Consider the following 13,665-nt stretch of genomic DNA (forward strand, 5'->3'; position numbering starts at 1 on the left):
CAGCAGGAGACCCCAGACTTTTGTTTCCCGGGCCACACTGATCCCCTCTGACTGGGGATCCCGAGGCATTCTCAGGCCAGTGTGGAGATAAAGTCTCTCCACCTAGTCCTGGGTCTTCCCCGGGGTCTCCTCCAGATGGACGTGCCTGGAACATCTCCCAAGGGGGCATCATTACCAGATGCCCGATCCACCTCAGCTTGCTCCTTTCAGCGTAAAGGAGCAGCGGCTGTACTCTGAGAGGATGACGGAGCTTCTCACCTCATCTCTAAGGGAGACACCAGCCACCTTCCTAAGGAAGCCCATTTCAACCAGTTGTATCCCAATCTAGTTCTTTTGGTCCTGACCCAACCCTCATGACCACAGGTGAGAGTAGGAATGAAGATTGACCAGTAGATGATAGCTTCACCATGTGGCTCAGCACCCTTTTTGTCACAACAGTACAGTAGAGTGAATGCAATACCACCCCTGCTGTGCTGATTCACCGGTCTCATGCTCCATTGTCTCCTCACTCATGAAAAAGACTTTGAGGTACTTGAACTCCTTCACTTGGGGCAAGACTGCATTTCCTACCCGGTGTAGGCAATCCATCTGTTTCCTACTGAGAACCATGGCGTCAGATTTAGAGGTGCTGATCCTCATCCCAGCCGGTTCCCACTCAGCTGTGAACCGATCCAGTGAGTGTGGAAGGTTACAGGCTGATGAAGCCAACAGGACCACATCATCTGCAAAAAGCAGTGATGAGACCCTGAGCCCACCAAACTGGCAAACCCCCCTCCCCCCCGACTACGCCTTGATATCCTGTCCATAAAGATCACAAACAAGATTGGTGACAAGCCGCAACCCTGGCAGAGGCCACCCCCACCGGAAATGAGTCCGACTCACTCCCGAGCACCCGAACACAGCCCTCCCTTTGTGAGTACAGAGATTGGATTGGCCCTGAGAAGGGACCCCCTCCCCTCCATACTCCCGCAGCACCTCCCACAGTATCTCCCGGTGTACCTGATCAGATGCCTTCTCCAAGTCCACAGAACACATGTAGACTGGATGGGCATACTCCTGGCACCCTCCAGGATCCTTGTGAGAGTGAAGAGCTTGTCAGTTGTTCCGTGACCAGGACGGAAACCCCCATTGTTCCTCTTCAATCACAGGTTGACTATCGACCGAATCCTCCTTTCCAGCACTCTGGAGTCAACTTTACCAGGGAGGCTGAGTACTGTGATTTGCCTGTTAATTGGCACACACTCTCTGGTCACCTTTTTTAAATATGGGGACCACCACCCCAGTTTGCCACTCATTAGGCACTGTCCCAGACCTCAACGCAATGTTGAAGAGACGTGTCATCCAAGACAATCCCTCCACACCCAAAGCCTTCATCATTTTTGGACAGATCTCGTCAACCCCCCGAGGCCTTGCCACTGTGGAGTTGTTTGACTACCTCAGTGACTTCCATCAGGGAAATTAATGATAATCCTCCATCACCTTCCAGCTCAGCCCCTACTATACATTGTCCTTGACAGCCCCACTTGCTCCTGCCCAGGACACCCTGGCGCTCCTGCCCCCTTCTCAACCAGGACTCTCTCTCCATCCTCTCCCATCACCATCACTGCTGAGGATGTGAGAAGAGAATTTATTTCCCTGTGTTCAGGAAAGGCCTGCGGGTCCTGATGGCCTCAGCCCCAGAGTGCTGAAAGGATGTGTGATCCAACTGTGTGGGATTTTCCAGCATATCTTATCTTCTATGCTGTAGTTATGTGCAATATTGTCAAGCATCTTGTGCAATATATCTTCCAGTCATTTCACATAAATTTGTTGTAATTATTGTATATCAAAAAATATTGTTTCTAGGGCTGCAGCTATCGATTATTTTAGTAATCGAGTATTCTATCGATTATTCTGGCGATTAATCGAGTAAACAGATAAAAAGTACTTCTGCGTTTTTAAACATCATCAATAGTCCAGGGCTCTCCCTACTCATCAGTGGCACAGTGTCACTGCGCCAGAGTCTTGACATTTTGCTGAAATGGTGATGTGATGTGTTGTTCTGTTTTGTTCTATTAACTATTTTTAAAGAAACTCTTCATTGTGTTTGTTATAAATCATTTTAAATCACAAATGTGTTATCGACCCTACAAGCTCACCCTGCATCCCACAAACAAGTGGTATGTCTCTTCTTTTTTTTCAGGACATCCTGTACTTTGAAAATATATATGCTGTAGTGGTGTTTTATAAGTGTAATAAAGGTTTACAATCAGAAATAAAGGAAAAAATAAAGCAGAAAATAATTTTCACACACATTTATTCAAAACACACACCAAACTATAAGCAACTATTTTGATACTTTATCTAAAAATGCTCATAATCGGGTGAAACCTGATGGAAATCTCTTTGTGGTGTGTCGATGATGTATGTATGGGTGATTCTTAGACTACGGGCACTTATTATGTCCTTTGATCATATTGTATGAAAAACAGAAAAAAGGGGAAATTTCACACTTTTATAGTTATCTTTACAATGAAAGTGTGTTAAGAAATTTGTTCTAGTAGTCTATGATGACTTTTTCACCTTTTTCAGAATCATTATATGCAAATATTGCAGTTTTGTGCTTGTCCCACACCCAGACTTTTGATCTTCAATGATCAATCAACTTCAATCAATCAACTTTTTTCTTATATAGCGCCAAATCACAACAAACAGTTGCCCCAAGGCGCTCCATATTGCAAGGCAAGGCCATACAATAACCATGAAAAACCCCAACGGTCAAAACGACCCCCTATGAGCAAGCACATGGCCACAGTGGGAAGGAAAAACTCCCTTCAACAGAAGAAACCTCCAGCAGAACCAGGCTCAGGGAGGGGCAGTCTTCTGCTGAGACTGGTTGGGGCTGAGGGAAAGAACCAGGAAAAAGACATGCCGAGAAGGGGGGCAGAGATCGATCACTAATGATTAAATGCAGAGTGATGCATACGGAGCAAAAAAAGAAAGAAACAGTGCATCATGGGAACCCCCCACAGTCTACGTCTAAAGCAACATAACCAAGGGATGGTCCAGGGTCACCCGATCCAGCCCTAACTATAAGCTTTAGCGAAAAGGAAAGTTTTAAGCCTAATCTTAAAAGTAGAGAGGGTATCTGTCTCCCTGATCTGAATTGGGAGCTGGTTCCACAGGAGAGGAGCCTGAAAGCTGAAGGCTGTGCCTCCCATTCTACTCTTACAATGATAAAAATGAATGGTAAAGAAACGTTTTTCTAATGTTTTAAAATATCTCTGAATAAAATATCAGTAAAATAATCAAAACATAATTGGGGTATTCAATGTCATACAACTGTTGTGATTTTTTTAAACAAAATGTTGTTGTCCCACACTATTGCTGTAATTTCCACCACAACACTGTAATGTCCCTAAACAGTTTGTATGAAAGATTGTTTGGGTAGTTTCTATGGAGATAAACAGTGACATCAGAGCACATGTATATAGCACCAAATCACAACAAACAGTTGCCCCAAGGCGCTTCATATTGTAAGGCAATGGTGTGGTGGAAATTACATTTACAAGGCCAATAGTGCCCGTAGTTAAAGAATCACCCGTATGTGCAAAATAAAATAAAACCTGACTTCAGGTATGTTTTTGATGAGAATATAACATCATAACTTTGTTACAAGGAAGGTCAAACGTTGATGTTACGTGATAAAGGCCTTTTAATAATAACTCACTTAAAGAAATAATGGCAAAACTCACATGTAAGTAAAAAAACAAAAAAAGATAGATTACTAAAATAATCATGAGTTGCAGCCCGAGTTTGTTTTACGAGTGAGCATTTTACTGATTAAATGTGAATACTCACATATAAAGAAAAAGCATAGCACATTCAAAATATTGATGTCCTGGCGCTGTTTTATTTCATAATAACGTTTCGGCCGAAGGCCTTCGTCAGATTGCAGCTTCAGTTGGACCAAGTGTTCAAAATTGTTTGTCAACCCAGGTGCTCAAAAACCCCCTCCAACGAGTGGGAGGTCCCAAGAGTGATGTCACCCAGTAATTTCAGCCCATTCTAAAAATCAGAAGACAAGATTATTAAGTGTTTATAGGAAAAACATCAGCATGAACAATACATGATTATAAAAACATAATCACAAAAAACATCTTAAATCAAAGTCAATGTTGAGTCCATGAGGAGTGAGTCTTCAAATGGTGGATCCAGAAGTGCTCTCTTTTGACAGTAGCACTTCCAGGTTCCCACCTTCTTGGTGGCAGAGTTACATGTTCAGTACCAATATCTTAAAGAAGAGATAGGATGATTGAACTCCACAAAATGAGCTGCCACAGGATAATTTAAGTTTTTACATCTTATTGATGTAATAATAAGTGCTCTCTTATAAAAAGAGAGCACTTCTGGATCCCCCATTTGAAGACTCTCACTCCTCATGGACTCAACATTGACTTCGATTTAAGATGTTTTTGTGATTATGTTTTTGTAATCATGTATTGTTTATGCTGATGTTTTTCCTATGAACACTTAATAATCTTGTCTTCTGATTTTTAGAATGGGCTGAAATCACTGGGTGACATCACTCTTGGGACCTCCCACTCGGAGGGGGTTTTGAGCACCTGGGTTGACAAACAATTTTGAACACTTGGTCCAACTGAAGCTGCAATCTGACGAAGGCCTTTGGCCGAAACATTATTATGAAATAAAACAGCGCCAGGACATCAATATTTTGAATGTGCTATGGTTTTTCTTTATATTTGAGTTACTATTTCTGCATGTGCACCTCAGTAGAGGATCTTGGTGTGCATTTTTTACCTACTTCAAATCAAATCAATTTTATTTATATAGCGCCAAATCACAACAACAGTTTCCTCAAGGCGCTTTATATTGCAAGGCAAAAGCCATACAATAATCACAGAAAAACCCCAACGGTCAAAACGACCCCCTATGAGCAAGCACTTGGCGACAGTGGGAAGGAAAAACTCCCTTTTAACAGGAAGAAACCTCCAGCAGAACCAGGCTCAGGGAAGGGCAGTCTTCTGCTGGGACTGGTTGGGGCTGAGGGGAGAGAATCAGGAAAAAGACATGCTGTGAAAGAGAGCAGAGATCAATCACTAATGATTAAATGCAGAGTGGTGCATACAGAGCAAAAAGAGAAAGAAACACTGGGTGCATCATGGGAACCCCCCAGCAGTCTAAGTCTATAGCAGCATAACTAAGGGCTGGTTCAGGGTCACCTGATCCAGCCCTAACTATAAGCTTTAGCAAAAAGGAAAGTTTTAAGCCTAATCTTAAAAGTAGAGAGGATGTCTGTCTCCCTGATCCAAATTGGGAGCTGGTTCCACAGGAGAGGAGCCTGAAAGCTGAAGGCTCTGCCTCCCATTCTACTCTTAAAAACCCTAGGAACTACAAGTAAGCCTGCAGTCTGAGAGCGAAGCGCTCTATTGGGGTGATATGGTACTATGAGGTCCCTAAGATAAGATGGGACCTGATTAGTCAAAACCTTATAAGTAAGAAGAAGAATTTAAAATTCTATTCTAGAATTAACAGGAAGCCAATGAAGAGAGGCCAATATGGGTGAACTATACTCTCTCCTTCTAGTCCCCGTCAGTACTCTAGCTGCAGCATTTTGAATTAACTGAAGGCTTTTCAGGGAACTTTTAGGACAACCTGATAATAATGAATTACAATAGTCCAGCCTAGAGGAAATAAATGCATGAATTAGTTTTTCAGCATCACTCTGAGACAAGACCTTTCTAATTTTAGAGATATTGCGCAAATGTAAAAAAGCAGTCCTACATATTTGCTTAATATGCGCATTGAAGGACATATCCTGATCAAAAATGACTCCAAGATTTCTCACAGTATTACTAGAGGTCAGGGTAATGCCATCCAGAGTAAGGATCTGGTTAGACACCATGTTTCTAAGATTTGTGGGGCCAAGTACAACAACTTCAGTTTTATCTGAATTTAAAAGCAGGAAATTAGAGATCATCCATGTCTTTATGTCTGTAAGACATTCCTGCAGTTTAACTAATTGGTGTGTGTCCTCTGGCTTCATGGATAGATAAAGCTGGGTATCATCTGCGTAACAATGAAAATTTAAGCAGTGCTTTCTAATAATACTGCCTAAGGGAAGCATGTATAAAGTGAATAAAATTGGTCCTAGCACAGAACCTTGTGGAACTCCATAATTAACCTTAGCCTGTGAAGAAGACTTCCCATTTACATGAACAAATTGTAATGTATTAGATAAATATGATTCAAACCACTGCAGCGCAGTGCCTTTAATACCTATGGCATGCTCTAATCTCTGTAATAAAAGTTTATGGTCAACAGTATCAAAAGCAGCACTGAGGTCTAACAGAACAAGCACAGAGATGAGTCCACTGTCTGAGGCCATAAGAAGATAATTTGTAACCTTCACTAATGCTGTTTCTGTACTATGATGAATTCTAAAACCTGACTGAAACTCTTCAAATAGACCATTCCTCTGCACATGATCAGTTAGCTGTTTTACAACTACCCTTTCAAGAATTTTTGAGAGAAAAGGAAGGTTGGAGATTGGCCTATAATTAGCTAAGATAGCTGGGTCAAGTGATGGCTTTTTAAGTAATGGTTTAATTACTGCCACCTTAAAAGCCTGTGGTACATAGCCAACTAATAAAGATAGATTGATCATATTTAAGATCAAAGCATTAATTAATGGTAGGGCTTCCTTGAGCAGCCTGGTAGGAATGGGGTCTAATAGACATGTTGATGGTTTGGAGGAAGTGACTAATGAAAATAACTCAGACAGAACAATCGGAGAGAAAGAGTCTAACCAAATACCAGCATTACTGAAAGCAGCCAAAGATAATGATATGTCTTTGGGATGGTTATGAGTAGTTTTTTCTCTAATAGTTAAAATGTTATTAACAAAGAAAGTCATGAAGTCATTACTAGTTAAAGTTAATGGAATACTCAGCTCAATAGAGCTCTGACTCTTTGTCAGCCTGGCTACAGTGCTGAAAAGAAACCTGGGGTTGTTCTTATTTTCTTCAATTAGTGATGAGTAGTAAGATGTCCTAGCTTTACGGAGGGCTTTTTTATAGAGCAACAGACTCTTTTTCCAGGCTAAGTGAAGATCTTCTAAATTAGTGAGACGCCATTTCCTCTCCAACTTACCGATTATCTGCTTTAAGCTATGAGTTTGTGAGTTATACCACGGAGTCAGGCACTTCTGATTTAAGGCTCTCTTTTTCAGAGGAGCTACAGCATCCAAGGACAATGATTACAGCTCAATGAGGATGTAAAACTATTGACGAGATAATCTATCTCACTCACAGAGTTTAGGTAGCTACTCTGCACTGTTGGTATATGGCATTGGAGAACATGACAAAAAAGGAATCATATCCTTAAACCTAGTTACAGCGCTTTCCGAAAGACTTCTGCTGTAATTAAACTTATTCCCCACTGCTGGGTAGTCCATTAAAGTAAATGTAAATGTTATTAAGAAATGATCAGACAGAAGGGGGTTTTTAGGGAATACTGTTAAGTCTTCAGTTTCCATACCATAAGTCAGAACAAGATCTAAGATATGATTAAAGTGGTGGGTGGACTCATTTACTTTTTGAGCAAAGCCAATAGAGTCTAATAATAGATTAAATGCAGTGTTGAGGCTGTCATTCTCAGCATCTATGTGGATGTTAAAATCGCCCACTATAATTATCTTATCTGAACTAAGCACTAAGTCAGACAAAAGGTCTGAAAATTCACAGAGAAACTCACAGTAACAACCAGGAGGACGATAGATAACAACAAATAAAACTGGTTTTTGGGACTTCCAATTTGGATGGACAAGACTAAGAGTCAAGCTTTCAAATGAATTAAAGCTGTTGCTCGCAAGGACAGACTTCTTGCTGCAAAATCTGCAGCGCCGCACGTCTCGGTAATCGGAGCCACAGAGCTCCATGGCCGCTGAGAGAGGTTTATATATTTTTAATGACTTGAATTCTTTGCGGGTCTCGCCTCCGTAGCCCGCGACGGTACACCGGAGGTGAAAGACAGTAGATTTTTTTGGTCCAAAGATCTGACTGCATTTATTTCAATGCAAGTCTACTTTAAATGTGAATAAGCCAGTTTTGAGTTTCTCAGTGAGCATGCGTTTTCAAAATGGGTGACATTGTTACTTTGTGCACAGCAGAACAACAGTGTCAATTGCTTTAGGCCCAAATTATGTATTTTATTGATTGTACAGCCAGCGACACACACTTTTGGCGCATTTACTGGAATAGAATCAAATCAAATCAAATCAGTTTTATTAATATAGTGCCAAATCACAACAAACAGTTGCCCCAAGGCGCTTTATATTGTAAGGCAAAAGCCATACAATAATTACAGAAAAACCACAGCGGTCGAAACGACCCCCTGTGAGCAAGCACTTGGCGACAATGGGAAGGAAAAACTCCCTTTTAACAGGAAGAAACCTCCAGCAGAACCGGGCTCAGGGAGGGGCAGTCTTCTGCTGGGACTGGTTGGGGCTGAGCGAGAGAATCAGGAAAAAGACATGCTGTGGAAGAGAGCAGAGATCAAAATACCAATCAAAATACTACAGAAGACAAAGAATTTTTTCTTGACAGTTTGAAGTGAGTTGTACACAAAATTTAACTTGCTCTTTTAACATTTTTTGGAGGAGCACCCCCAGACCCCCCCATAATCAATAATGTGTTTTTACAGTTTGAAGTGACTTTGGTTCAGAGGGCTTCATACCCATTAAAATTGACCTGAATATACAAAATTTGATTCGCTCTTTAAAAAATGTTCTGGGGGAGAACCCCCAGACCCCCCAGAATCAAGACTACAGCTGCCCCCCACCACCCTTTTATGTACCTTTATGTTCAGGTTTTGCATTCTTTTTATTCTTTGTGTCTCTCTCTCCTTAGAGGCTATTTAGAATAGATTTGTATACTGTATAATGTGTTATTTATTCAGGAAAAAAGTGTGTGTTTTGTTTCTCTGACTGTTTGTATAATATTTCACCTGTTTTCTTTTTGTAACACTAAAAATCATCTAAAGTTTTATATATTAATCCTTAGTAGCACAGTTGTAGCATTTCTTATAACGACAGCCAGTCAACAATTTCAAACATTTTCATTCTCTGTGGCCCAAAATTAGTAAAGTTTGATGATCTTTATTCAGAAGCATTTTGGCTGTAAACCAGTGAAATCAGGCCTTGTGTGGTTACTCTGAGTTCACTATAAATTTACTCTAAATTTAAACCCAAATTATCATCATTTTCACCGATATGTTTGATTTTAATTCAGTTTTCCTTTTCTTTAAAATTAAGTGCTTTACTCAAATTACACTCTTAATTCCAAATTCTGGCCTCACAGTTTCTTTTAAAGAAAACTTACATTTTTCACACAACATATGTCCTTCAAAACATCTGTTAACTGTTATCAGTAATACACAACATGATTATCTTCTGGCATTTGCATATCATCATAGCAGGTTTGTTATGAGCACGTTATTGGTCTTTGGTAAAAAATGACACGACAAAGTGATCCTCTAACCTTCTTGCTGTGAGGCGTCAGTGCTAACCACTAATCCACTGCGTCGCCCACTGTTCTAAATCATATCAATTTGTTTCTTTTCAGACATGCAGCAGTTGTTGCTGATTAAAGAAGAAATTCTCCCTGAACAGCAGGAGGGGAATCTGAGTGTTGACCAGGAGGACATTAAAGAGGAACAAGAGAATCTCTGCATCAGTCAGCAGGAGCAGCAGCTGGAGGAGGCCATCAGTAAGTTCACTTTCACTGCTGTCACTGTGAAGACCGAAAATGAGGAGGAACAAACCCAATGATTTACTGGGTTTCTCATTGCAATGGAATAAACATTATTCCAGACTTCAATGTGTGGCAACACCTTTAGATTTTTTTTTTCCCAAATATATTTTTATGTACATAAATTGTCTCTTGCACACCCCCTCACAGCTGTCTCAGCAGTTTTGGAGACCAGGTTCTAGAGTTTCAAACCACAGGCTTGAGAGTTATTAGAGGATCGTCAAAGTGATGAGAGTGCAGAGGCTGAGCCTGTAGCCAGCAGCTCATCTGTGCACAGACTTTATCAAACGCTGCTCCTCTTGTGGCCCCGCAGCCAGAACCACTCGAGCATCTGACCAAGGTGACTGTATCATACCACATAGACGCACCACCTTTGGCCAGATGGCCTTATCTGTCAAGGGTGGTCATTTTTAGAACACCATACCATCCACTGTTAGGGAATGTCCTACTTTTAGTACTTTAAAAAACACCTGAAGGGATGGTTGATGTCCACCCAAACCTGCCATCATAGTCAGTAGAACCTTGGACATTGTGTAAAGGGCTGGGAATGGGAATGTGATGCAATCTGTGTTATAGCAGCGTTGCTGAGTGTACTGCTGTTTATTATGATTTTATCTGGTTTTTTTTATGTTTTATTATGTTTTTTGTTTTATTATTTTAGGAATTTGCCTGTACCATCTGGCAGGGGGGCTGTCAATGAAAATCAGCCTATGACTGCAATTATGTACATTTACATTTTTATTTTTATTTATTTTCAAAATAAAACCTTCATTAATGTACATTGTTCCTCTGACCACATAACATTTAATAAAACACTGACAGCTTAAGCTGATGGAGAGGACGATGGAGGACCACAACCAGCCAGCAACTCGGGTCCAAACAGTCATTTAGAACCAGATACAAGTAGCAGGAGTTCAGACAGTTCAGGAACTGAGACTGATGACAGTGATGACTGGAAACAGACCAAAAAACTTCAGTCAATTTTTAGCTGTCAAAAAATACCAATATTGTTAGTTAAAGCAATTCCAACATTGTTGAGAAACAGTTTAATTGCTCTAAATATGGAAAAGTATCTGGTCATATGAACAACAGAGCAACACAAGGGGAGGCAACCAAGAGGACCACAACCAGCCACCAACTCTGGTCCATATCGTCATTTACAACCAGATGTCAGTGGCAGGAGTTCAGACAGTTCAGGAACTGAGACTGATGACAGCTATGAATATAAACAGACCCGTGAACTTCATTCAGCTTTTAACTGTCAGACACTCTTGTAGCAGCTGATTTTGGGGTGACGCCTTTCTGGTGTATTCATGGATGCTCCTTGTCTCATCTTGGATCGTGTCTCTGACACTCACTAATCCTTGTCCTCCCTCCTTCGGCTGCTCATAGAGCCTCAGAGTGCTAGAATTTGAGTGGAAACCTTATGAGGAGTTTTCATGTCTTGACATCAGTGGTATCTATCTCCTCCTGTGGCCAAATTATTTTTCCAGTTGGGTATCTGATGATTAGAACATATGTATTAATGGTTTAAGGCCCTTTTCCACGACACAGAAGTAGCACTACTTGGCTCGACTCGGCTCTACTCTGTTTGGTTCCAGGTGCGTCTTTTTCCACGACAAACAGAACCTCCTCCGTGTGGGCGGGGTCAGCAGAGCAAACTGCAGTGACGTCATTTTATACGTGACACAAACATAAACAATGGCGGACTCTGTGTGTTTACTGCTCTGAGTTTTTAAGAGAAAGCTGCTGGCGGCGAGACGAAACACGCTTGAAAAGTGAAGACTTTAGGAATTCGTACAACAGTATGAAGACGAGAAGATACGAGCTGCTAGAAACGAAGCATGATGGTAAGCTAATCGTTAGCTTCTTAAGTAGCTCGTAAATAAGTAATAACTGCAGGTTGTCGCTATTAAGTATTAAAATTGTGGCTGTCAAAATAAAGCGTTAATTTAGATTAATTACAGCACTTATCAGGCCTTCAGTCACACTTTGCTCTGTTTTGTTTTGACGTCAGTGACTTCGTCTAAATAGACTTGTTTCTGAGAGCAATAAATGTGTTGGATGTCAATACTTTTTATACCAAAGTAACTTGCTTTGATAACTTATTGTTAATTTAATAATTTGATTTGTTTTTCTTCCTGATTTTAATGTTCACTGGACAAATTAAATATGAATGATAATTATTAAAGGACTCATATTGTGCAGAAAGAATCAGCCTCCAAACTCCCACAATTCTGTTTTTATAGACATTCTATATAATATTATACAAATAATGGATGGTAAGGCGTAGCCTTGTCCAATATAACTTTTCTTCATCCAATATTTCTCTATGTTGGACGACTTGCCATCCATCAAGGAGGTGATGGTCCGGGGGAGGTGATGGTCTAGTGGCTAATGTGTTGGGCTTAAGTCCAGAAGATCATGGGTTCAAATCCCTTGGGCAAGGCCTTTAATCCCCTATTGCTCCCAGTGTGTAGTGAGCGCCTTGTATGGCAGCACCCTGACATCGGGGTGAATGTGAGGCATAATTGTAAAGCACTTTGAGCATCTGATTCAGATGGAAAAGCGCTATATAAATGCAGTCCATCAATTATGTTCTCCACCCCCCTCCCAAATTAAGCAAACAACAAAAAGTCAAGTAAATTAGATCAATTTATTTTGTTGTGAACAGCATACGAATGCTTCTAAAACATCAGTGCTTGTCTACCTTCTTAGTGTTTTTGGCATTCTTGGAGTTCAATATTTCCACCAGTTCCTCCTCTGTGAACCCAGCAAACCTTGCTGGCAGACGATTTTCTGCTGTTGTTGACATATTTGTTGCCATTTTTTCTACCAGCGTATGTCAGCTAGTTCCTGACCTTTGTATGCCGCGCTCTGATTGGCTAGCTGTTGGCAGTAAGCTGTAACGCATTACATTATTTTTTTAATTACCCGACAGCAGTAATTAAAATATGTATGCTGTGTGTGTTTCAGATGATTTTCTCAGAGTCACCGCTGCAAAGGTTCATGACAGAATGGGACACCTTTGTCATAATTAGCCTAAACGTTATACACCGTTTATGTTTCACTGAATTTTGAATAAATGTTTGTACTTCTTGCTAAAAATGTCTACACTTTTGTGTAACATCAATTTGATTTGTATAAGTTACCAAGGTTTACTGATTTAAAGGCTTAACAGTTTGAAAAGCTGTTTAAGCATAATCCAGTAGCAAAACAATTTTTACATTTAATGGGTCATAAATGTAAATTGAAGTAAACAGACAGTAAAACTGGTTGTTCACAATATCTGTATAAATTACTTCTGGTTTGGTGTAAGTCATCCAGCAGAATTATACACCACAGTACAGTAGTTTAAAATGTTACATCTCATTAAACCCCAAACCTTGTATAGCCAGAATTCCTTGATGTTATGGTGCTCTATCACTGAAGTGACTAAACTTTTTTGTTTGTTAAATACCATTTGGTAAAATTTCAGTTTAGACATGATTATTTCAGCATCTTTGTAAGGTGTCTTCTGGAGTGGTAAATCCCAAATTAAAAATTCTTAGAATTAAACCATGATTGCACCAAAACATCAATGACAAAATGTTTTTTTTTTTTTTTTTTTTTTTTTTTTTTTTTATACTGTTGACTCAGCCTGAAATGACAAATTATGATACAATCACATAAGTCAAATTGTTTACTGCAACTAAAAGAAGTAAGTAAGTCCCTTTGGCTGCTCCCTTGTTTGCACTCGGGGTCACCACAGCAAATCCAAGGTGGATCTGCATGTTGAATTGGCACAGGTTTTACGCCGGATGCCCTTCCTGACGCAACTCCACTTCACATGGAGAAATGTGGCAGGGGTGGGATT

The 13,665-nt window shown here is 40.4% G+C and overlaps 1 protein-coding gene across 1 annotated transcript in view; it reads left to right on the forward strand.

Annotated features, from left to right (window-relative positions):
• Positions 1 to 13,665, forward strand: part of LOC117530232 (putative mediator of RNA polymerase II transcription subunit 26) — a 792,446-nt gene that overhangs the window by 741,649 nt on the left and 37,132 nt on the right. The window contains exon 5 of the mRNA XM_034193160.1: positions 9,624 to 9,767. Coding sequence (XP_034049051.1) covers positions 9,624 to 9,767 — 144 coding nt within the window. The remainder of the gene's footprint in view (positions 1 to 9,623; positions 9,768 to 13,665) is intronic.

Source organism: Thalassophryne amazonica, chromosome 18, assembly GCF_902500255.1.
Source record: "Thalassophryne amazonica chromosome 18, fThaAma1.1, whole genome shotgun sequence".
In the NCBI taxonomy this organism is placed as follows: domain Eukaryota; kingdom Metazoa; phylum Chordata; class Actinopteri; order Batrachoidiformes; family Batrachoididae; genus Thalassophryne; species Thalassophryne amazonica.